The sequence below is a fragment of the Daktulosphaira vitifoliae genome, unplaced genomic scaffold (genome assembly GCF_025091365.1).
Source record: "Daktulosphaira vitifoliae isolate Bord-2020 unplaced genomic scaffold, ASM2509136v1 Scaffold_1, whole genome shotgun sequence".
In the NCBI taxonomy this organism is placed as follows: Eukaryota; Metazoa; Arthropoda; class Insecta; order Hemiptera; family Phylloxeridae; genus Daktulosphaira; species Daktulosphaira vitifoliae.
The window spans coordinates 20,819,311-20,846,087 of record NW_026099572.1 but is presented as its reverse complement, the minus strand read 5'-3'; the positions used below and the strand labels follow the sequence as shown (position 1 = coordinate 20,846,087).

The following is a 26,777-nucleotide window of genomic DNA, read 5'->3' as shown; positions in this document are numbered from 1 at the left end:
AGTTATGAAATCACCCTCCATCCCTAACTCCCCAATATATTATATTTATTGTTATTTTAGTTCATAAGCCTTATTTTGTAATTCTTTTAATTTCTGCAAGTCTAAGTATCATTTTTTAATTTCCTATACAGTCCATCTTTCCTTCACAAAGGACCACGCATCATTATACAGTTGTGCTTAACGGAGTAAAGGTCGTTATTTTCAATTTTTCATGATAACCAATTTAAGTTTAAATTCTCTCATAAATACTAAGTGCATGAGCATGAAAATTGTTATTATTTTGATTATATTGAAAAACTATATTTCTCGTGGATTATAGAAAAATTATATTCGTAGTATGTTTATATAGGAAATCAAAAGTAAAATACGACCTCTTTAGTTGAACGAAACGATATTGTTTTAACAATATAGCCGATAAATGTTTAAAAGAGCACATATTTATTTTTTTTATAAACATAAATATATATTTTTTTTAGAAAATAACTATTATTGTGCTTTCAATAAATATGATTTTCATATAAAACTCATGAAAATTATTAAACAAAAAAAACGTATTAAATTTTTTATCATTTGTAAATTTATTTATTTACTATAGGATCAACAAGAACAATCGTATAGTTTCATGACATCGTTTTTATTCTCCATTTGTCGTTGACTCAATAAAGTCCATCATCACATCTATTGGACAGATATTATATCCTCTTTCAGATTTTGACGGTTATGATAATAACACACGTAAAGCAGCCCAAGGTCCTCTTCGTTCACAAATGATTTACATATAAATGGACCTACGAATAAAAGGGGTGTTTTCACATCCACTTCTACTACCTCTTAGAAATTTCAGGGGTTGTACGTAGAGATACGCATTTTGATAAATTGCAAGTCGCTGTCGTTGACATAATTCAGGATTCTCTGAGCTTATACCGTCTTTGCCTTCTGCTACTTTGTGTCCAACAGAGTAAAAAAAATGATTGGATATGCGCTTGTGTTTACTTATACGTATTTTTATTACGATATAATAGTAGTCTCCTTTGAACCCAAAAACGAGATCTGGTCTTCGGAAGGTTAGTTGAAAAGAGTATTCGTATTTTATTAGATAAGATAACAGTATCTAACCCTCCGAGACCACTATAACATTAACGCCTATACTTAAAGGATTTATTTTCGTCATTTTAAATGTATAACTCTTTATTCACAACTTTTTCATGGGAATGAAAGATATTCATTGCTCTAAAAATCGTTTAGTATATGCATTGAACTAGAAAAGCGAGAGAATTATTTCCAAAAAAGAATATATAATAAAGTATATCCATTAGCGTTTATTTTAATAGAGGGATTTAATTTTGAAGTATCTTTTTGTTACAGTCGATCGGCATAACAAATAGTTGGTACTTAAAACAATAATGATAAAAATTGATTAAAATTATCAAAAATACTTTTTTTATAAGTATTGTGAAACTCTATTATTAGTATAAAAGAACGTCCTTTTCCTTAACAAATATGTGCACAAATAAAATTGAAGAATAAAACTTCATTAACATAAAGAATAATGCTGATTAAATGTGTTCAAGTATAAGGGAGATATTCGTTAAGTATAAATTAAATTTACATAAATTACAAAATTATGGTTGGTATATTTTTTTAAATGTTTGCATATATTTATTGAACATCAATTACTAAATTGATAAAGACAAGCTAATAGAGTAAGTTATGTAAAATATTTACTTGCAGTTAAAAAATTAAAAAAATGTTTTTCGGTAAAAAAGTAAGTAGTTGCACAAAGAAATCATCTTCGTAAAAATTTACATTAATACCTACGAGAATAACAAGTTTATCGAATTTTTTAATAAAATGTTGCTATAGTAATTAGAATGTGTAGTTTTGCGGGTTGATAGCAACCAAAAATTGTTCTGTACTCAGAATAGTTTTAAAAAGATAATGGAATAAAAAATGATTCATCTATGTTTAAAATTTATAAAAACACATGTTAAAACTATTCAGCAATAATTCGAAAAAAATATTTTTATGTAATTTATTAAACAAAAAGATAATTCAATGAACTATTAATTTTAATACTAGATATATTAAATACATATTATTTAAAAAAGTTTTTCAATAAACTATTTAAACTCTTAAACTATTTTTCCAAGAAACATTAATTTATAAAATGCAGTAATGTTCATCTTTAAATTTTCTTTTTTACAAAATTAAGTCTAAACTTAATAACGAAATATGTTATTTTTAAAACAGTTTTTATGTTTGAAAAAATATATATTTCTAACCAATAATATTTACATAACAATTTGAAGTAGCTATGTTATTTTTCATTTTACTGAAGATTTATGGAAGTTATTAATTATTCTCTGTTTAAATAAGTAAAAAAAGACGAAGTCAAAATTCTAGACAAACGAATACTAATTACTGATTAAAAGATAAATGACATAATATAAATATAAAGGCATTAGAATAGAGCATAAACATTTAAGTTTTTATTTGCGGTTGTTTACAAATAAGTTAAAATTAATACAAAGGATTAAGTAGCAAAAATAATTTATTTTCTGTTATAATAAACTTACACCGAAATTGTCAACTATTATTTTAACAGAATAAAAACCAGGAAAACTATGTAAAAAACATTCTCGAATAATGATTGTAATAATACAATAGTTTCTGTACTTCTCTTATATTATAATTATGCACATATCATTTTTGTTTCCTTATAAAAACAGCTAATTTTATTGTGAATATGATATACTTGTACAATATAATTCAAACAAAACTGGCATTTATTTCTTTGCGAAACCATTGTGTTTCATAAAGACTTTATTATTATAACAAAATCTTCACTAAACAAAATCAAACGCACGCTTGTAAACGTAAAGGGTGACATTTGATTTTACTTACTTACGTCAGCATTTTTATTGTAATTAGGTTCAATGAACATACATGTTAATTAATTTTTATAAATTTTAAATGTTAACACAGTAATAGTAGCAATGGAAAGAATTTGTTAGAGTAAAAAATAGATAGGGACAATATAAATTTAATGGTACTTATACTTTCAAGTACTCTTCTGTAAAAACTAATTGGACTACTGATGAAAAAAAATTTTAATCTAAAATTATATCAATTTATTGTTCACATTTTAAAAAATGTTACGATTTGTTATTGGAGTAAATAAATTATTTGATGAATATAAAAAGACATACAGTAAAATAAGAGATCTTTGTTTTAAGAATTTATTGATCCCAAAAATGTATATATTTATTTAATACTGATACATGTTCTTCATTTTTCAATTTATTGACTCTATGTAAGTTTTTATTTAAATTTTGCAAAATTGTCATCATTCTGATTCAATCAGCAGATAATCATAAATTTGTATAAAAGGTCAAAAACTTCTTATTGTCTGACAAATGTTATTAATCTTTATAAATCTGTAGTGTTCAAGCAAAAGGAAATAATTAAACAATTGTGAGTTTTAGAAAAATAAAATTGAAAGTTAAATAAAACATAATTTTTCTTTTAAAACATAACTTGTTAACAGCAGCATTTTTTTATATGTAAAACTAACTGATTGATAATTCTCGTGAATTACAATTACTCTATTGTTATAGTTTTTTATTTTTGAATTTTTAATATATTAAACTATGTTAAAATCATATTTTATTTGATTTTAACTTGATTTATTGTTTTTAATATTAATTTTTTTTTTAACTAATAAACTAATAATAAAAAATTTGAATTAATTTAGTCTAATAACACAATGTGTTATAATAATTTATGTTATAAATTATTAAAAAAAAGTATTAACTAATATCTAATACTAATACTAGTACACATTATACTATTATTTTTTTAGGATCCAATCCAAATAAATTTATAAAATTCAAGGTCATATCCGACTCAGTCCAAAAAAAAAACAATTAAGCCTAATGAATGATGAAATTCATTCAAGAAATGCAATAAACGTAGCTAAAGGTTTTAAACGATCCAATATTAATGTTATGACCCAATTCGACCTGGCTTGGTCTATTTTAAATTAAATTCCAACCCGAACTGTTCTAAATCGGGCTAGCTCAGTCCGAACTGATCATTGTTACGCATTCCTGTTTACTCCTATCAATTCGGCTGTTTTGTTAAATGATTACCATGTTAACTTTATTTTATTTTAAATTTAATAACTAATAACATATTATGGCAGAAATCATACTTATATTTGTTTTACAGATGAAAAAATCAACAAAGGAAGCCATTCAAAGTACAACAAAAGGCAGTTAAAAGTACACCACAAACGTCATTTGTCTAAAACTTTGTCAGCAGGTGCAGGCTACCACTTGGGAAACGATCTTATTAATGATGTGGACAGTTCCAATAACATGTTTATGACCGAAAATGGGACAATCGTGACGTCACAAATTGGTGGAACCGCTATTTTGCCCTGTGCCACAACCAAATCTGGCATAGCCACCGTAAGTTTACCAATCAATGTGCCATAATCTCTACAAATATGATTATTAGGAGATTTATAATCGATTTAACAATATTAGCCTTAAAAAACACAAAATATTTTTAAGGAAAATAATTTAGAACAAATAATATACTAAATCTATTTTTTTTAATTAATTTCAAAATTATAGAAAAGAGATTGTTAAGAAGTTTTAAAAATGCGTTTACTATAATATATCTTCTTTTTTTGTAATTTCAAAATATTATAAAACATTAAAGAAAATTTATTTACAAATCCTTATAATGAGTTATTAAGTGTTAATGTTTTCGTTTTTGCTTGAAAATAATATAGGAAGACATGACTGTGGTATAATATAATTTACGATTACTTGTATAATATATTTACTCATAGAGAGTAGAGATCGGCTATAAATCGAGTTTAATTTTCATCGTAGTATTTATTTTAAAATTCGTCAAAAAAGGAAAAGATTATATCGCTCACTGTTGAAGTGAAGTAGTACGAAAAATACAATTTTTTACCTTCTAGAAAGTATGAAACTTCAAGACTTTTGGTCTCGTTTGTTTTAATTTATTGGATTTATATACTAAGTTTTTGCTCATGAATATTTCCTTCTTTTTTTTTTTTTTGCTGTAATAACTCTAAGAAACGAGATGGATCTTGTCGGTTATTATTTCTATTTTAACACGACTGACTTTGACTGTTAGATTTCACAGGTTTGTTAGGTAATTTACTTTTTCTTTTTCCGACTTTAAGAAATTAAGAAACTTTTTAAATGTCCGTGTCTGGAATGCGTAATTAACATTTTTAGCTTTTTCAGCACATGAGTAATGCTCACCTATCATTTATCTAGTCAACTGTTTCTAACGGAATTCTAAAAATCAGAAACGTTATTTGGAAGAGACTGGATGGCTTTGTACAATTTTTTGATTGGGAAATTAAAATGTATTGTCTGTTTATTCCAAATAGTAGTTAATAATATTATTAATAAGTTTATAAGTGTTTTTTATTGAATAGTATTAGGCTATAATAAGTGATGCAAGCGCATATAAAAAATTTTTACGGAGAAAAGGAATCTTTTTAAATTCAAATAGAAATTTATAATACATGTTTTTATTGCAGATCTTTTTTCTTGATCGCAATACTACTGAAGTATAATTTATAGTGATAATTAAATCATCGAATGAATTTCGAGAGAGGGATCACGTATATTTATGGGTATGAAGAACAACCTCCATGATTTAAATTGTAGATTCAAATGACAATACCTACAAAAAACTAACTTTATAGTTAGATGATGATCTAATTCGCGAAATAATTAGTAGATAATAACTTTTAGAACAGTAATTCAGAAATTAATAGAAATTGGCTAGAGGGTTGTGATAAAATGCTGCTATTTTTATCATTAGATATTTCTCGGTGACACTCCTCCTTTCAACTAAGTGCAAAAATTAGAATAAAATCTGAAATATAGGTCCAGTCTTTTTTATTTTCTCAATTAGACCATTATCTAATAGATTTTTTAATTAACTGTATAATTTTCCATTTAAAAAAATAAAGTTGGCATCCTCTATATGGTATAAAGATTAATATCAAAGATACTTCATGATTGATAGAAAAAAACATGTAACTGAAGGAAAAAAATTATCAATATTATTTTTATTTATGATTAGATAAGTTCATGATAGAAAATTTGCTTTTTATATAATTTTAAGTAAAAATAAATGGTGTACCCTAGGTAAAGTGATTATTGTGAGAATGATATTACGAGATAGTTAAAAACTAAATGCTATATGAGTATTTTAGGTGGTGAATTTTAATTATACGGATTTTGATAATACCCGAATACGGGCTTGTTTTTTGAGGCCAACAAAAGATAAAATGTCAGTTTTATAACCTATTCAATTAATAACATCCGTCCGGGTGTTCCATTGCCTTAGGTTTATTTACCTCCAGAGCAGGTACTCGAGTGTTTACAAAAAATTCGAGTCTTCTTTATATAAAACACATATTTTTCGTACATGTATTCCTCACGTTCTGCAACAATACGAAACCACATTAAGGTCAGAATGTAAAATTAATAATAAAGATGCAATAATAGGCCAACCTTAACATTATTTGTATAATTTTATGCGTTGAATATGATCCGTTTTGAATACTACAATGTGTCTATTTGGATTATTATGGACGATAGGATGAGATTATCGAAATTGGTTGAGTTTCACGATTTACTTTAAGTTTGCATTAAAGGTATGAACTCTATTCAAAAATAACATTTTCCTTTTTTATTATATGAATTTTAAATGTACACGTATTGATTAAACGAGTGCACCATTAAAGTTTACAACAGTGACTTAACTTACTATGTTTTGGCGATTTGATTATGAAAATAACATAATCAAAATCATCAAATACGATTTCATCTAAATTAATATTATTAAATCTGAGAATGAAGTGCATCTAGAATAAATTATCACTTCAAAGAACATGATGTATTTCTTTCTTAAAAAATAGTTGTTTTATTGCTTTTATTAATAAAATGTAAAACTATATTACGGCTTATTTTTTGAGTCCTAGAAAAAAACAACTAAAACTTTATATCAAGATTACATGATATAAATGATAGCAGTGAGACTATTACCATAATATTATTACTACTTATTAAAATAAATGTCGAGAACCGATAATTTTATTTATTTATCAATGAATGTTAACTTAGTTTTCTTATGTCCATAATTTACTTAACCTGTATCTACATTTTAGCAATTCAATATAATTCTAATAATTCAACTTCAAATCTAATAATCGACATTTTTGTGTAAAATAAACCCGTAGTTATATAAGTACTGTATAATAAATCTCAAAATATTTTAACGTAGACCTACAAGAAATAGTATTTATATGATAAATATTTCATCAAGTTGTTTTATTGAAATTGTATTAGAATATTATTTATAAATAATATACAATTTATAATTAGGATAAAAATTTTTTAGACACAAAGTTTTTTATATAATACAAGAATGTAATTTATAACTAATTTTGCGTAATTTATCTTTTATATATTTAAAAAAATAATTATTTATGTTATTTTTTTGTTTTTGGGAGGAAGAAAATTTAATCGGTAGTCACGTTCTAATTAAAAAGTGGAAAATATCTATGTAATTACGAATGGAGATTCGGGTGTTACGCCCAAGAACAAAAATTTAATAGTTGAAAGTATAATTTTTTTTGATGAGGAAGTGAAAATTTTTTTCATGTTTTAGCATCGATGCGAAGCTGAGAAGGTGTTAGTTTTACTATGTGTTTTTTTTTTTTTTTTTTTTTTTGGTCCGTTACTACTATTTCTCAGGTCTCACTGGACCGATTTTTTTNTTTGTGTCTGTTACCACTTTTTCTCAGCTCTCACCGAACCGATTTCTTTCAATGATACGTCAAAAGATCACAAATCGTATCTAGTCGAAGAAATTACCCTCAAAATTGAAAAAATTTCCCTCGTTCCTCGTAAATGGGGGAAACCTCCAAAAATATTACAAATTTAAAAATCGCTAATTTTCGAAATTTTCGACATTTTTTTACTAAAAACTGCCGTAAATTTTTCAAAAATGAACATATGAATATAATTTTTTTTTTTATAGATGCTTGATACTTACCTATCATTTGGTTTATTTTTTTTGGAAATTTGACTCTTTATCTGCCCACAGGGGGGATTTAAAATGACAACATTTTTATAAAAAATTAACTTTTTCAACTTAACTTTTGAAAATGTTCCGGAAGGTCTGACACTTTTATATATATCTTAAATTAAAGCTAATGTAATGTACTTTAATTTGAAAAAAATATTGACCTCTGGACTTGTCTTCACGGCGAAAATGGCTACCAAATGCTATTTTCGTTTGAAAATTCTCGATTTTATTTTTTATATTTTTAACTTTATAATGCTATAATTTATTGAAAAGTGTATGGATCAACATAATTTTTCTATGAGAAATAATATTTTTTAATAATCTCTTTTTCATTCAACATACTTTATCTTAATCAGGATATTAATAAGGAACTAGCAGATCATGTAGCTTTTGGAATAAAACACCAATTTTTTTTAAATTAAACACAATTTAAAGATTTGCATCGAAGCGTTTATTTTTGATAGTGATTTTAATCACTGTCAGATATCATTATACTTGATCCAACTATACCACGGCACCACTTTGTCGCGACCTCCCTGTGCTGGGGTTTTTTAATATAAAATGCCTTTATCACTATTCATTTTTCGTCCCTACTTTCCAAATATTGTTCAAAAATTGTTATCGACCAGTCATTTTCTTATTAGATTATTATCTATAGAACAAACTATTATCATAAATCATAAATGAATTACCCTGTATACTGTATCTACTAAATGCCTTTAAACATCGATAAGAGTTATAGCATGCATTTTAAATTTATTTATTCAATTTTTTCTAAAATTGTTAATATAGTAAAAGTAAATGCATAAAAAAGTTAAGTTGTATTATAAATTATTGGCTGAACCTCATTTACGTATTGAGAAAAGGACAGAAGAAAATGCTATCTTTTCATGATTACTGTGTATACATATGATGATAATGTGTATACATTACAAACTTGGCATTAATACCATGATAAGAAATTAGATAAAGCAATTATTACTTATCACTCTCATTCAGAAGTATATTGAACAGATAACGTTTTCTTCTGTCCTTTTCTCAATACGTATTTCAATGTTTAATACCGTTAAATAATACATGAAAATTCAAAATTTCACAGACTTCAAAACGCTACAGAATATTAATAAGATATTTTTTTACTAAAATTTTTCTTAAATTCTACTCTACAAAATAGCTATCTTAGATTTTTTTTTTACATTTTATTTAAAATTTTAAAATAATTAATATTTTTAATAAAATGTAAAAAAATTAATTATTGAGATATAGCTATAGACCTAACGTCTAACTAATATTTAAAAAAAAAATCAGCTAAAAATATTAACTGGATCAAAAGTTATTTAAGTTGTCAATGAGTGGTGGGCCACCTGTATATAATTTTTCTCAATTTTGTATTGCATGATTCATTATTATTTTTTTTTAATACTATGTCGAAAATTCTGTTTAAATTAATAGTGTGACAATAAATCACTTTAAACTGTTTAAATACACTATTTTTTAAATAGATTGTTCAATATAATAAATGTTAATATTAGATAATCATAGATATAAATATCTAAATTTATTATATGTGTAGTTCTAAAAAAGTACTCTTCTTAATGAGTTATACATAACTATTATTGAGTAATTGATATTCTAATAATGATTTTTAATCAATATTGCGCGTTAACAATCTTCTTTGGGACACTATGTAATATTTAATTTATGACATGTAGTTGGTTAAAATGGACATCATCAACACAAAAAACAAAACCGAAATCGAAGATTTTTGATGACACAGAAGAGCTTAAACTAGCACTGACACTTGATACTGGATTTTCTTATGAACCCATCTCTATAATATTTGAAATGAATTTAGATGAATTGAAACGTATAAGGGAAAATAAACCAGAATCATTTAAATTGTTCACTAAACCACAAATTATGTATTACGACCTTTATTGCAGTAATTTATATAATCTTTTACAATACACGAGCATTCTTCAATCTTTAATAGTACGTAATGACTCTTATCAAACACATGAATTCTATAATGTATTGTTAAATGAATCAATTATCCAACATATGCTAGCTGTAATAATAAAGTTAGATCTAACGGAAGAGTTACGGTTAAGAGTCGGGGTATTTATTGTTGCTACATCATTTTAAAAAAATGTTACATAAAATAATACATAATTTATGGTTATATACAACTAAAGATTGTCGCATAGATAATAAATATAATTTATTAGATCAATTTAGCGAACAAGAATTTGTACTAAATGAAAGACAGAAGATTTCAATGGCAGTAGACGTAATGGAGGTAATGCTATATAGAAATAATATTAATAAAATTTTACTGCACGGTAAAGAAGTAAAAAATTGGGTTTCTATTAAAAAAATTTATCTTTACGAAATTATTCAAAATACAGATATTTTGAAAACTATAATAAAGGATTTTGGGGAACAAAGTGAAGAAAGTTATAATGATATTGTCAATGATATTTATGTTGCATATGAAGCTGCCCGTAATTACTATTGGTTTGATGAATGGATTTCAAAAATTAGAGTTTATCATGATAAAATCTTTAACATATTTCGAGTCGTAACTTTACATTTCATTAGAAAGCATCTATTGTATTTAATGAATAAGGATGAAAAAATTGTTAAAAAGTATAATAAACAAATGAGCAGTTTCTTTAGTGATAATAGTTTTACATTTAATTATATGTTGTTTTCTGATATCACAGACTTTGAAAGCATCCCAAAATTATTCCTAAATACACCAAGTAATTTAAATGAAACCTATGATAACATAAATTCTAATATTATATCAAATATTGAAAACAAAATACAAACAACCTTTGTTGTTAAGTCATTTGAAATATTACCAATAGGAATAGATAACGAAATATATAACAAAAATTCAATTATAAACACTGAGATACTTAGGTCATATGTTCAAATAAGCAAAGAAAAAAATGAAAATATAAATAAATTACGAAAATTTTCTAAAATTAAAGGCTTGAATGATAACTTTGTTAGGTTTAATATATTTTTAGAGTATTTTATGAAAATATTTTTAATGCATAATTTTAATGTTTTTCGGACATTTATGAAATTTAGTTCGAATTACGAAAGCCGGAGGCCGCAAGAAGCAGATTATGAAAGATATCTCGATTTAGAAAACATGTAATTAAAATCATCAAAATGAATTATAATTGTTTTCTATAAATTCATGAAGATGAATAAATATCTAGATTTAATTTTGAGTTTTAAATAATGTTTTATCGTTTATATGCGTGTGCTTTGTATTTTATCATTAAAATTATGAAAAATTATCCATTGTGCTTCGAGTATTTAAACTATTTAACAAACTATGAATTCATAGATTTTATTCTCATTTAGGTCCACTAAAGTAATTAAATGCATAAAATTTACAAGAATTGTTTCTAATATTTTATGGTTGCAATATAAAATTTTTTTATTAATATTTTAACTAATTATTTATCTAATATAATAAATACGATTAAATAAAGTGCTTATAAGTAATTTTTATTTAACGTTCCTGTTTGGGTAACCATATGGGAATTGTTAGGGAGAGCGGTGTATTAAAATTTAATAACAGAACGCTCTATATTTTTAATTATTTATTGTACTTTAATTTTAATAATATTTAATATCCAAACAATAAACAAAAAACTTGACATAAATTACTATTTAAAACATTTATTCAATCTGACTTAATAAATAACTAAAATAAACTAGGAGCGCGTCGCCTTAGTTAGGCGGTGGAACGTACACTGACGGGCATACCAAAAAAGGCCGGCCGGCTGTTATTAGATAACAAAAAAAAAAGATTATGTTATATATACATAGATTGTCAACAGGAATAAACAGCAAACAGAGCAGCTGAACATCAGTGCTAAGATGGTGGTGACTGAATGATTACGCGATGCCTCAACACAAACGTGTTGTATAACATCAAAGACTTAAAAAATTAACTTTTAAAATACATATATTTTTTTTGTGTTCATTAAGCATTTTAAAAACACGTGAAGTTAATAATTTATATTGTAAATTAGCAAAAGTATTCATATCATAAAAGATGAGTAGGTTTTAAAATTAGTATTATGAAGTAGAGCGTAGAGGTAGATCAAATTTTATTCATTTGTTAAACAAAGCCGCTCGAAAAGTTTTCAGTAATTATCTGGTGAGAATAGATACACTAAAAATAAAAATTCATCAATTTTACATTTCATTAATATTCAAAAGGAGTTATCTAAAGTCCTACCCTAAAATTAAAAAAAAAAGGTTAATAATAATGTCAAATCGATTTTAGAAATTTAAAGAAGTAAATCTTAATATTTTTAACATGATTTTCTATTAAAATTTGGTTTCTAAGAATTTTGTACAGTATTTTCAATTTGTGCGACAATACCAACATATATTGGAATCTATCAATGATTAAAATCACAATCAAAGAACACTATTGATGTAAATTTGGATAAAGATTTTCAGATTTTTTTATTTATGTTTTTGTTAAAATAAATTTAAATTGTTATATAATACATGCCATAGTTCGAGTTATTTTATTCTGGAAAAAAGGCTTAAATGAAGGGTTTAAATCTCTAAGTTTTTTTTATTCATCTAAAAAAAATTTCGGTTTACTTAAATATTTATTTTTTTTACAAGTAGAATGTTTTTTTTTAAATTATTCAAAGTACTTTGAGTATTTAAATTATTTAACAAATTGAATTCATAGATTTTTTTCGTATTTAGGTTCACTAAAGTAATTAAATGCATAAAATTTAAAAGAATTGTTTGTAATATTTTATTATTATTTTTTTTTATACTATTATATTATTTTATTATTTTAAGAGTTACCAACTTCAAAGTAGATTTTTCATTAATTAATTATAAATTAAGTTTTATTGAAATGACTCCAATAAATATTTTTCATTTCTATAAAAGTGCTCAGTGATGGGTATAACATTAATATTTTCTTAGATACGCGTTTAAAATTCTATAAGTAGCTAACGTAGGGGCATCCTTTCTACACCCCTTGAAAAAATTATTCAGTTATTATACTCTATATTAATTGTATTTTAGTATTTTAGCTTCGATGCAAAGCTGAGAAGGTATTGGTTTTACTAAGATGTGTTTATTTTTTTATTTTTTTTTTTTTTTTTTTTTTCTGTTACCACTTTTTCTCAGCCCTCACCGAACCGATTTCTTTCAACGATACGTCAAAAGATCACAAATCGTATCTAGTCGAAGACATTACCCTTAAAAATTGAAAAAAATTCCCTCGTTCCCCGTAAATGGGGGAAACCTCCAAAAAAATTACAAATTTAAAAATCGCTAATTTTCGATATTTTTTCAATTTTTTTTACTTAAAAGTGTCATAACTTTTTCAAAAATGAACATATCAGTATAATTCTTTTTTATATAGATGTGCAATATCATTACCTTTCGTTTGGTATATTTTTTTCATAAATTGAACCCTTAACCTGCCCACAAGGGGGGATTTAAAATGACAACTTTTTCAAAAAAAATTAACTTTTTCAACTTAACTTTTGAAAATGTTCCGGAAGGTCTGACACTTTTATATATATCTTAAATTAAAGCTAATGTAATATACTTTATAATGGTAAAAAAAAATTTCGGACTTTATTTTATCTTCATGGTGAAAACAGACATTAAACTTAATAAAAAAAATACAATTTTTGTAAAAAAATTCTTTTTTATATTTTTAACTTTATAATGCTATAACTTATTGAAAAGTGTATTGATCAATATAATTTTTTTATGGGAAATACTATTTTTTAATAATCCCTTTTTCATTCGATATACTTTATCTTAATCAGGATATTAATAAGGAACTAGCAGTTTATGAAGCTTTTGGAATAATCCACCAATTTTTTAAAATTAAACACTATCTAAAGATTTGCATCGAAGCGTTTTTTTTTGATAGTGATTTTAATCACTGTCAGATATCATTATACTTGATCCATCTATACCACGTCACCACTGTGCCGCGACCCCCCTGTGCTGGGTTTTTATTAATCTATTTACTATCCAAATAAAACCTTAGAATTATTAAAATATTTTAATATTCATATGAGTATGCATTAAAAATAATAAAATATTTCTTTAAACTCTTCCTCCAAAAAAATGTCTGGCTACGTACTGATCTACTCACATATAAATAATTACAAGGTTTTTACTTAACTCTAGAATTTGAACACATTATTATTGTATTATAGAAAAAAAGTGGTTAAAATACTAATATTTTCAAGAAAACTTTTTATACTTTGTTTTTATGTATAATTTTAGTAATTTTCAGTTGCCTAAATATTTTGTTAACCACGTAAAACATGTTCACAACAGTACAAACAATGTTCAATTGTACTTTAAATTATAATCTATATCAGTGATTTTTATTTTATTTTAATAACTTAAGAAAATAGAAAAACACCTTCGCATAAGTAATATTTTTAGCAATGTCATTCAAAGATATTAAATACTAGATTATAGATCAAATTTGGTTGAATTCTACAAAAAAAAAAAAAGAACTATATCCAAACATAATTTATTTTTATGTTTTAAAATATTAACTCATCACTAAATATTTATGTTTCTTAAATTACTGAAATGCAGAAACTTAAAAATAGTTGTACATTATTTTATTGGTATATATTTTAGCAAAATAATATTACTTTTAATAACAAAAGATAAATTAATTAATTGATCAGGAAAAATCTAGGCAAGTGACCAAATAAAAATTTTAAGTACCCTAAAAATAAAGTAAAAAATAGTCAAGTCAAATAAACAGAAAAATAATCTGTCATGTAAAGTTCCTGAAATTTTTAGAAACGTTTTAAAAATTTACTTATATCTGGATATTATTCATAGTAACCGTAATTATTATTGTAACATTTAAAATTATGTAAATTGTTAACATTTATTTTATCCTATTTCAGTTTACTGAACTGAATATTTTTTAATACTCAAAAAACTTTCATCGGTTTACCTACTTTATCACTATTTCAATGGTTTAAAAGATGAATTACAAGAATATTTACCATTAAATTTTCAATTTGAAAAAGAGTGATTCATGTTGTTTTTTCCGTATTCGCTTAAACTATTTTAATAAGAACTAATTAATAATTTGTAATATAGATTCTTAGATATATCAAAAAGAAATCAACCAAAAACAAAATTTGGTTGATAAAATTACACTTTTGTTCTTTAATTTCCGATGAAAGTTTTTTTAACTAATATTGAATTTAAAAATGTATATTTTTTACTAAATAAAATTATTTAGATAATTAAGATGAATACATTTAATTAATTTATATTAATACACGTTGTGACCACTTATATTTAAACTGATTCAGCATTAAAATAGATTTCTTTGACGTGAAATGTTTTCACTTATCTTAGTAACCTCAATAGATTACATTCTAAATAAATATATGATTAAATATATTTAAAACAAATTAAAAATGAATAAATATAGCTTTAATATGTATATCCTGCCATTGTGAAATCTCAGGAATATAAATTGACAGTGAATCAAGAAAAACATCAAAGGATGACTATACAACAATAGTAAACAACTTGAGCAAACATTTAAATGCATATTAAAAAAATTATAAAAGTTAAATGGAAAACTTATTGGTTATACTAAACCACTAAGCACGTGGAGTTCGAATGCTCAATAATAGATGGAACAATACAAGGAAAAAAAAGGGAGAACAGCGGTAATTAGGTTATGCGTTGGACATACTAGACTCATTCACAGATACCTCATGGAACAAATGGAGCCACCTATATACCGAAAACACGAAGAGGAGCTCACAGTTAAACACATTCTGATCTAATGCAGAAAGTATAGAGGCGCGTGAAAGACTAGAAATGTCCAACCATTTGAATACAATTCTTGGGTATTCAACAGAAAATTGATACAACCCTAATGAAGTTCTTAAAAGAAATATATTTAATTAGGGATATTAAATAAAACCAAAAATTATAAATTTATAATGTAATTTAAAAAAAGTAACTAAAAGCTTAAGCAGTAGAAGTTTATATTCAAGATCAATATATATATATATATATATATTACAAGACTCTGCTATACCTTCATTAAATGTGGATATAAGTTAGCTATAAATAAACCAAATCTTTTTTATTCGTATCTTGATTTTTTGTTTTAAAGTGGATATAAAATGTAGGTCCTTTTTTTTCTTTAATGATAAGGAAATTCAACTTGTGGTACAAAATGAGATTCCTTGACGTATATTTGGTTAGAGCCTTTAATAAATTACTTTTTAGTAAAAGGCTATAAAAAGTAGTATGAGAATTTACTTATTTTTTTCTTTTTCCCAACGGTGCGATATAAGTTTTACTAAGTTTTATTTTAGTTCCCGCGTGCATGCCACTGTTATTCTCTAAGAACAGTTTCATAATAATGTTATTAAGGTAGTAGTTCAGAAAAATAACTAAATAGAATGCAAGTTAGAAAAAATAATTATAGGACAACCAAAACAGAATTTGCAGAACAAGTTTGTTCGCTTAATTTTTTCAACTTTGATTTTTAAATGTACTCATTTTTTATTTAAAATTAAAAAGTAAAAATGATTAACAAAAAAAGAATTTATTTTTAATTAAAATAAATCGTGTGCAAAAAACGGTATCACAGTGGGGTCATGCCATAGTCGTTACAAATATAGATGATATCTGACAGTGATTAAAATCAGCATCTTATAAGAAACGCTTCAATTCAAATCTGTAGATGGTGTTAAATTTTAAGAAATTTGTGGATTATTCCAAAGCAGAATGTACTCCTATTTCTTTATTTATAATTACATGTTTCATGATTTACAAGTGTTATATATGAATAAATATTTATTACAGCAGTTAAATATAGTATGAAATTGTTATTTAATAATTTAGTATTGTAATTTTTACGGAGAAATTATAAACAATAATGAAGTAGTTATAACTTTTATGGCAAAAGTGTATAAAAATTGAAGGGTTTGATGGAATACTTAAAAAAAAACTTGTTTGTTATTTATGAATTTATTTACTTTTAATATAATATACTTTTCGATTTTTGCGCTAATTTCAAATCTGAAATTAGATTTATTCAATCATCTCATTTTTTAGTTAATTACTAATTTGTAAAAAATGAGTAAATACATATTTCGCATAAAAACTAAAAAAAAACAATAAAAAAGTTGAAAAATATACTTAATTAAGCGTATTTTAAAAATTATTATAATTGTAAAAACCAAACATTTTTGGGGAAATTATTTATACAGTAACAGTTTACCAAAAAATTGGCAATATCATAGAATGATAGTAGAACACACAAATAGAGTTAAAAAATTAATAAATAACAAAGTAAAATTATTCAATTTTGTAGTTGAATCTTGTTATTCATATCAAACCTAAGTTGACAATATATAATTAAAAAAAATTAGAAATTAATGATTTTAGTTGTTTATATGGAGAAAATTGGTTGAGCAAATTTTTATTTGATAAAAGGGAAATCATTTTCAAGTTCGAGGGTAATATCTTTAGCTAAACACTCATTGTGGTCATATGATGTCTTATTAAAAAAAATTGATCAAGTGAGAGTTGAGTAAAATGAATGAAAGACACAAAAAAATCCTTATTATGAAATAAGGAATGTTATTCTTGCATCGAAGCTAAAATAATAACGCGTAGTAAAGATATTTGCAAAAATATTCTGCCCAAGTATTAATATAAAAAAATTTTATTTTAAAATAATTTATTTGAGCATATGTAACCATTAATCGTAAAAAAATTTGTTCTAATAGGTTATTTACAATGTAATGCAGTAAATATAATTAAATTATGCGTACTGATATGTGGCTCAACAACCATTTAAGTATAACTTTTTCAGAAAATATTTTTTTTTTATGTTTCATAAATATGATTTTTATGCGTAATTCTGTACAAAACTAGTTCTTTATTACTATTATTTGTGAAAATATTTAATTTCGAAAAAACATTTTCCCACTGCTTTTATAAAAAATTTATAATAAAAATAATTTTCCTGAAAAATAAAAAAAATAGACTAATCTGGTTGTTGCCTCAATCAACTAAGTTATTGACATATTAATTGTACGTACAATGTCGATATAAAATAAACATCTAAAATGTTTATACAGATTAATAGTGGCCAAATAAAAATCATTTTCAAAATTAATAAGCCATTGATTTTCATATAAGCAAATGAAAAAAATTATTTCTAATTTATTATTTTTTACTAGGCTTCTAGCTAATCTCCACCTCAGACTATGACGGAGCACCTAAAAATCGTTAAGTAATTTTTCCAGCATTGGTTAATTTTTTAATGTATAGATTGTTGACTTGAGTATGACATGATAATTATTGTATTCGAAATATTTGATTCAAGTATCATTTTGTTGAATTTTTTTTTAAATAATTCAAAATTTACATTCAAAGTATATTTTTTTATTATTTATCACTAATAAGCAAATACTAAAAATAAATTTTTTTTATATTTCAAAATTTCTAAAAGCCATTTATTAGCATTTTTCTTAAAAAATGTTTCAAAAAATCTATTAAGGTGCCTGTACCCTGTAGAGATAAATACAGCTACAGTTAGATCGGTCTAGCTAGACTGCACTAGAAGTGTGTTTACACTATGATGAAATGTGCTCTAAATGAAGTAGTCGTAGACAGCGCATAGATCAAATCTACCTAGATAAGTCTACGGCTCATGTACAGTAGTCAGACTTGATAGACTAGATAGTTGTAATTGAGAGGGCTTTTGGGCTAGTTGGTGACGATTCTTCGTACGAAAAATGTCGGACCCTAAACGCGTTGCAGCTGCAATTATAGTGTGTAGTTTGATTAAAAAACCGAAGAGGTTGTGGGTGAGAAATTGGATATCAAAAAGAGATAACGAAGGAGTGCACGCAAAGTTACTGAAAGAAATGAGTGTAGAAGATACCACCACTTCGTATGAAAATCTCATACGAATGTCCAAAAATGATTACCAGAATCTTAATTAGTTGATAGGTTTTTTGTTTGTCCCACACAACATCGGCCATTGTACAAATAATCCAAAAGAAAATGTATTGAAAACACTGTGATAATTAATTCAAATACCACGATCTCTACTTGATCTAATCAACTGAACAAATAGATCTATAGTGTCTATTTCCGTGTACATTGTAGATTTTAGTTTACTCTATTGAGTCTACCTTGACCCTAGAGAGTCAACCGTTAGAGCGCTCCAGTTGATATGTACACGTCTTGACTAATTGTAGATAGCTCTAGCTCGAGTAATTCTGCGATAAAAAATCTATAGTGTACAGGCACTTTTACAATATTAAAACACGAATTCATTGAGTAACGAGCATTTTAATACAATGAGTGGGTATGTAGCGCGGATAGTAGAAACCATAGCTGGTATGCGTATACTCTGCTCTAAATATATAAGAGCCTTAAAATATTCAAGCCTAATATACCTTTTATATATTTAAAAAAATAATTCTTTATGTTATTTTTTTGTTTTTGAGAGGGAAGAAAATTTGATCGGTAGTCAAGTTCTAATACACAAGTAGAAAATAACTACGTTATTACAAAAGGAGTTTCGGGTGTCACATCCAAGAACAAAAATTAAATAATTGAAGATTTAATTTTTTTTTGATTCGTTTATTATCCTATCTTCTCTAGTCACTCTACTCATCAATTTAAGCATTCTCATCTCTGCTATACTTATTTTCTGCTCTACTTCCTTATCAACCGCCCAACACTCTGAACCATACATAGCTGTAGTGAGACCACTACAGTCTTGTAGAATTTAAATTTCAGCCTCATTGGAATTCTAATACATTTTAATCATATGTATAAAATTTTTTCTAAAAAATTGTGTTAATATAATAAAGGTATACGCATAAAATTAAGTCGTATTATAAATTATTGGCTAAACCTCATATTAGACTATATAATTTTACTAAATTTTATATCGAATGATTCATTATTATAATTTTTTTTTAATACTAAGTCAAAAATTCTGTTAAAATCAATAATGTGAAAATTAATCACTTTTAAACTGTTTAAACACAGTATTTTTGTATTGGTATTATTTACAATTCTTCATATTAGACAATGCATAATATACATTTAGAGTATATTTTAAATTATTTACCACTAATAAACAAAAATATCCAAATACATTTTTTCAAATTTTCGAAATAACCAAATTTTAGCATTATTTTTGTAAAATATTTTAAAGAGTCGATAATAATATTAATATTTATAAACATTTAATTAATTTAATTCGTTTATTATCCTATCTTCTCTAGTCACTCTACTCATCAATTTAAGCATTCTCATCTCTGCTACACTTATTTTCTGCTCTACTTCCTTATCAACCGCCCAACACTCTGAACTATACATCATAGCTGGTCTCACTACAGTCTTGTAGAATTTACCTTTCAGTTTCATTGGAATTCTAATACATTTTAATTATATGTAAATTATTTCTAACAAATAATGTTAATATACTAAAAGTATATGCATAAAATAATTAAGTTTTATTATAAATCATTGGCTGAACCTCATATTAGACAATATAATTTTATTCAATTTTGTATCGAATTATTATTTTTTTTGAATACTCAGTCGAAAATTCTGTTAAAATCAATAATGTGAAAATTAATCACTTTTAAACTGTTTAAACACAGTATTTTTGTATTGGTATTATTTACAAATCCTCATATTAGACAATGCATAATATAAATTTAGAGTATATTTTAAATTATTTACCACTAATAAACAAAAATATCCAAATATATTTTTTCAAATTTTCGAAATAACCAAATTTTAGCATTATTTTTGTAAAATATTTTAAAGAGTCGATAATAATATTAATATTTATAAACATTTAATTAATTTAATTCGTTTATTATCCTATCTTCTCTAGTCACTCTACTCATCAATTTAAGCATTCTCATCTCTGCTACACTTATTTTCTGCTCTACTTCCTTATCAACCGCCCAACACTCTGAACTATACATCATAGCTGGTCTCACTACAGTCTTGTAGAATTTACCTTTCAGTTTCATTGGAATTCTAATACATTTTAATTATATGTAAATTATTTCTAACAAATAATGTTAATATACTAAAAGTATATGCATAAAATAATTAAGTTTTATTATAAATCATTGGCTGAACCTCATATTAGACAATATAATTTTATTCAATTTTGTATCGAATTATTATTTTTTTTGAATACTAAGTCGAAAATTCTGTTTAAATCAATAATGTGAAAATTAATCACTTTTAAACGGTTTAAACACAGTATTTTTTTAGGGATATTTTAAGTATGGGTCTTATTTACAAATCCTCATATTAGACAATACATAATATATATTTAGAGTATATTTTAAATTATTTATCACTAATAGACAAAAATATACAAATACATTTTTTCCAATTTTCGAAATAACTATTTTTTAGCATTATTATTTTAAAACATTTTAAAGAGTCGATAATAATATTAATATTCCATTTTTATATATCTAATATTTCAAAAATGTTAATACTTAACAAAGTGAATTATCGCAAAGTATAACTATAATTAAGAACGAATATGTATTTTTCGAAAATTTAATATAGTTTTAAAGTAATGTCGTATATTATGTTTTAACCTTGAACGATAGGAATTTTATTAAAAAATACATAAAAAAATGACGTCTTATTATATATTAATATTTAATTTTAAAAAGACATTAGATACTATGACGTGGTTATTATTTTTAAATTTAGTGTTTTATGAATATTATTTGATTATTCTTTAAAATAAATCATGTCAAATTGATTTTATTCAATTTATATAAAATGTTTAATTTTTATATTTTTGAATATTAAACCTAAAATTCTGTTTGTATTAATATAGTGTCAATAAATCACTTTAAAATTGTTTACATTTTTTTAAATAGAAAATTCATTATAATAAATGTTTATACAAAATACAATCATAAATTAAAAATCTAAAATTTTTTATACTTGTAGTTGGAAAAAAGTACTCTTCTTGATAAGATATACATTACTATTCTTAAATAATTGAGATATTAATAATGATTTTTAATCAATATTGTGTGTTTACAATCTTCTTTGGGATACTATGTAATATACAATTTATGACGTGTAGTTGGTTTAAAGAGACATCGTCACAAGAAACAATATCGGAACCGGAGACTTTTGATGATACAGAAGAACTTAAAGTAGCACTGAAACTTGATACAGGATTTTCTTATGAACCCATCTCTCTAATATTTGAAACGAATTTAGATGAATTGAAAGGTATGATAATTAAGGAAGAAAAACCAAAATCATTTATATTGTTCACTAAACCAGAAATTATGTACTACGACCTTTATTGCAGTAATTTATATAATCTTTTACAATACACGAGCCATCTTGAATATTTATTAAACAATGAATTTTATATGAATAAAAATAAATACGATTATTTATTGTTGAATGAAATTATTATTAAAAAAATGCTATCTGTATTACTAAAGTTAGATCTAACTATATATTTAAAGCCCTTTTGGTATATGTACATGTTTGCAATTTACATAAAAAAAATGACTCTCGACGATTATTTATTGGTAAAATCATATGCTATTGAAACTTTAAAACGTATAAACAAGTATTTATCGTCATATGCAATACGGGATTGTCGGAAAAACAATAAATACGACTTAACAGATCAATTTAACGAAGAAAAATGTAAACTAGATATTAAAGACAGTATTTTAAAGATAGAAGACGTCATTTCGATAATGATACATAGAAATAATATTAATAATATTTTACTTCACGGTGAAGAAGCAGAAAATTGGGTTTCTCTCAAAAAAATTTATTTTTACGAAATTATTCAAAATACAGATATTTTGAAAACTATAATAGAGGATTTCGGGGAACAAAGTGAGGAAAATTACATAGATATTATTAAAGATTTAAATATTGCATATCAAGCTGCAAAGAATTATTATTGGTTTGATGAATGGATTTCAAAAATTAAAGTTTATCATAATAAAATCTTTAACATATTTCGAGTCGTAATTTTACATTTAATTAGAAAGCATCAAATGTATTTAATAAATGAGAATGATGAAGTTGTTATAGAGTATAATAATAAAATGTGGGATTTCTTTTTTCACAATTTTTATATATTTCATAAAATGTTGTTTTCTGATATCGCAGACTTTAAAAGCATCTCAACATTATTCAAAAATAAACCAAGTAATTCAAATGAAACCTATGATGTCATAAATTCTAATATCATATCAAATATTGAAAATAAAATACAAAAAGCCTTTGTTGTTAAGTCATTTGAAATATTACCAATAGAAGTAGATAACGAAATATATAACGAAAATTCAATTAAGATAACTAAAAAACTTAGTTCATACGTTCAACTAAGCAAAGTAACAAAATTTAAAATAAAAAGGTTTCAAAATATCTCAAGTATCAATGGTTTGAATGATAACTTCTTAAGGCTTAATGTTTTTCTAGAGTATTTAATGAAAGTATTTATAAGTGAACATAAATTTAAGGTATTCCAGACATTCATGAATTTTAGTTCGGACTTCGAAATAACTAAAGATCAAGAAGTAGAAAATGAAAGATATCTTGATTTAGAATGTATATATTAAAATCATTAAATTGACTTATAATTGTTTTCCATAAATTAATTTAATTTTGAGTTTTAAATAACAATAAAATAAATAATTTTTGAACAGTTATATGTATGTATTTTTGGCTAAACCTCATATTAGACAATATAATTTTACTAAGTTTTGTATCGAATGATTCATTATTATTATTTTTTTTGAATACTAAGTCGAAAATTCTGTTAAAATCAATAATGTGAAAATTAATCACTTTTAAAATGTTTAAACACAGTATTTTTGTATGGGTATTATTTACAATTCTTCATATTAGACAATGCATAATATACATTTAGAGTATATTTTAAATTATTTATCACTAATAAACAAAAATATACAAATACATTTTTTCAAATTTTCGAAATAACTATTTTTTAGCATTATTATTTTAAAACATTTTAAAGAGTCGATAATAATATTAATATTCCATTTTTATATATCTAATATTTCAAAAATGTTGTTGATACTTAACGAAGTGAATTATGGCAAAGTATAACTATAATTAAGATCGGATATGTATTTTTCAAAAATTTACTATAGTTTTAAAGTAATGTCGTATATTATGTTTTAACCTTGAACGATAGGAATTTTATTAAAAAATACATAAAAAAATGACGTCTTATTATATATTAATATTTAATTTTAAAAAGACATTAGATACTATGACGTGGTTATTATTTTTAAATTTAGTGTTTTCTGAATATTATTCGTTTATTTAAAAAAAAAATCATGTCAAATTGATTTTACTCAATTTTATATAGAATGATTAATATTTCTATTTTTGAATATTAAACCTAAAATTCTATTTATATTAATATAGTGACAATAAATCACTATTAAATTGTTTACATTTTTTTTCAATAGAAAATTCATTATAATAAATGTTTATACAAAATACGATCATATATTAAATATCTAAAATTTTTTATACTTGTAGTTGGAAAAAAGTACTCTTCTTGATAAGATATACATTACTATTCTTAAATAATTGAGATATTAATAATGATTTTTAATCAATATTGTGTGTTTACAATCTTCTTTGGGATACTTTGTAATATACAATTTATGACGTGTAGTTGGTTTAAAGAGACATCGTCACAAAAAACAAAACCGAAATCGAAGATTTTTGATGATACAGAAGAACTTAAAGTAGCACTGAAACTTGATACAGGATTTTCTTATGAACCCATCTCTCTAATATTTGAAACGAATTTAGATGAATTGAAAGGTATGATAATTAAGGAAGAAAAACCAAAATCATTTATATTGTTCACTAAACCACAAATTATGTACTACGACCTTTATTGCAGTAATTTATATAATCTTTTACAATACACGAGCCATCTTGAATATATATTAAACATTGAATTTTATATGAATAAAAATAAATACGATTATTTATTGTTGAATGAATTTATTGTTAAAAAAATGCTATCTGTATTAATAAAGTTAGATCTAACTAAACATTTAAAGCCTTTTTGGTATATGTACATGTTTGTAATTTACATAAAAAAAATGACTCTCCACGATTATTTATTGGTAAAATCATATGTTATTAAAACTTTAAGACATATAAACAATTTATTATCGTCATATGCAAAACATGATTGTCGGAAAAACAATAAATACGACTTAACAGATAAATTTGAAGAAGAAAAATATAAACTAGATGATGAAGACAGGATTTTAAGGATAGGACACGTCATTTCGATAATGGTACATAGAAATAATATTAATAATATTTTACTTCACGGTGAAGAAGCAGAAAATTGGGTTTCTCTCAAAAAAATTTATTTTTACGAAATTATTCAAAATACTAATATTTTGAAAACTATAATAGAAGATTTCGGGGAACAAAGTGAGGAAAATTACATAAATATTATTAAAGATTTAAATATTGCATATCTAGCTGCAAAGAATTATTATTGGTTTGATGAATGGATTTCAAAAATTAAAGTTTATCATAATAAAATCTTTAATATATTTCGAGTCGTAACTTTACATTTAATTAGAAAGCATCAAATGTATTTAATAAACGAGAATGAAGAAATTGTTATAGAGTATAATAATAAAATGTGGGATTTCTTTCATCAAAATTTTTATATATTTCATAAGATGTTGTTTTCTGATCTCGAAGACTTTAAAAGCATCTCAGCATTATTCAAAAATAAACCAAGTAATTCAAATGAAACCTATGATGACATAAGTTCTAATATCATATCAAATATTGAAAATAAAATACAAAAAGCCTTTGTTGTTAAGTCATTTGAAATATTACCAATAGAAGTTAATAATAAAAAATATAACAGGGATTCAATTAACATAACTAAAAAACTTAGTTCATACGTTCAACTAAGCAAAGTAACACAATTTAAAATAAAAATGTTTCAAAATATCTCCAGTATCGATGGTTTAAATGATAACTTCCTAAGGCTTAATGTTTTTCTAGAGTATTTAATGAAAGTATTTATAAGTGAACATAAATTTAAGGTATTCGAGACATTCATGAATTTTAGTTCGGACTTCGAAATAACTAAAGATCAAGAAGTAGAAAATGAAAGATATCTTGATTTAAAATGTATATATTAAAATCATTAAATTGACTTATAATTGTTTTCCGTAAATTAATTTAATTTTGAGTTTTAAATAACAATAAAATAAATAATTTTTGAACAGTTATATGTATGTATTTTTTATTTTACCAATAAAATTAGAAAAATTATCAAAATACTTATTATAATATATATATAATTATATATATATATAATATTATATGTATAATTATCAAAAAATGCTTGGAGTATTTAAATTATTTAACAAATTATGAATTTATAAATTTTGTTCGTATTCACTAAATAATCAAATGCATAAAATTTACAAGAATTATTTATA

The 26,777-nt window shown here is 24.1% G+C and overlaps 3 protein-coding genes and 1 long non-coding RNA gene across 10 annotated transcripts in view; 3 read left to right on the top strand and 1 right to left on the bottom strand.

Annotated features, from left to right (window-relative positions):
- LOC126893600 (myotilin-like) overlaps window positions 1–26,777 on the top strand; it is a 148,403-nt gene that overhangs the window by 77,474 nt on the left and 44,152 nt on the right. For all 6 annotated transcript variants that reach the window (XR_007701218.1, XR_007701219.1, XM_050663967.1 and 3 more), the window contains one exon: window positions 4,231–4,472. Coding sequence is in view for 4 of the 6 variants with exons in the window: in XM_050663967.1 (XP_050519924.1) it covers window positions 4,231–4,472 (242 nt within the window). In the remaining 2 variants the exon portion in view is untranslated. The remainder of the gene's footprint in view (window positions 1–4,230; window positions 4,473–26,777) is intronic.
- The window catches only part of LOC126893602 (uncharacterized), a 105,149-nt gene that overhangs the window by 60,490 nt on the left and 17,882 nt on the right, over window positions 1–26,777 (top strand). The window lies entirely within an intron of this gene.
- LOC126893605 (uncharacterized) lies at window positions 4,399–6,722 on the bottom strand. The gene is made up of 3 exons (XR_007701220.1): window positions 6,576–6,722; window positions 6,419–6,505; window positions 4,399–4,502 (listed from the first exon to the last, which is right to left on the bottom strand). It is a non-coding gene; the product is annotated as an uncharacterized LOC126893605 (long non-coding RNA).
- LOC126893591 (uncharacterized) lies at window positions 22,103–26,564 on the top strand. Of its 2 annotated transcripts, none has more exons than XM_050663948.1 (2): window positions 22,103–22,509; window positions 25,114–26,564. In XM_050663948.1, exons 1-2 carry the CDS (start codon window positions 22,284–22,286, stop codon window positions 26,472–26,474), a joined length of 1,587 nt encoding a protein of 528 aa, XP_050519905.1. In that variant the 5' UTR covers window positions 22,103–22,283; the 3' UTR covers window positions 26,475–26,564. The 2 variants fall into 2 exon arrangements, with proteins under 2 accessions (XP_050519905.1, XP_050519904.1); XM_050663947.1 differs by having other exon boundaries at window positions 22,112–23,771; window positions 26,376–26,564.

Bases quoted from the DNA above. Each gene is read 5' to 3' on its own strand.
- LOC126893591 (XM_050663948.1), top strand. From the start codon at position 22,284: ATGATTTTTAATCAATATTGTGTGTTTACAATCTTCTTTGGGATACTA. The intron at 22,510-25,113 runs GTATGATAATTA...ATGAATTGAAAG, and splicing joins GAATTTAGATGAATTGAAAG to GTATGATAATTAAGGAAGAA.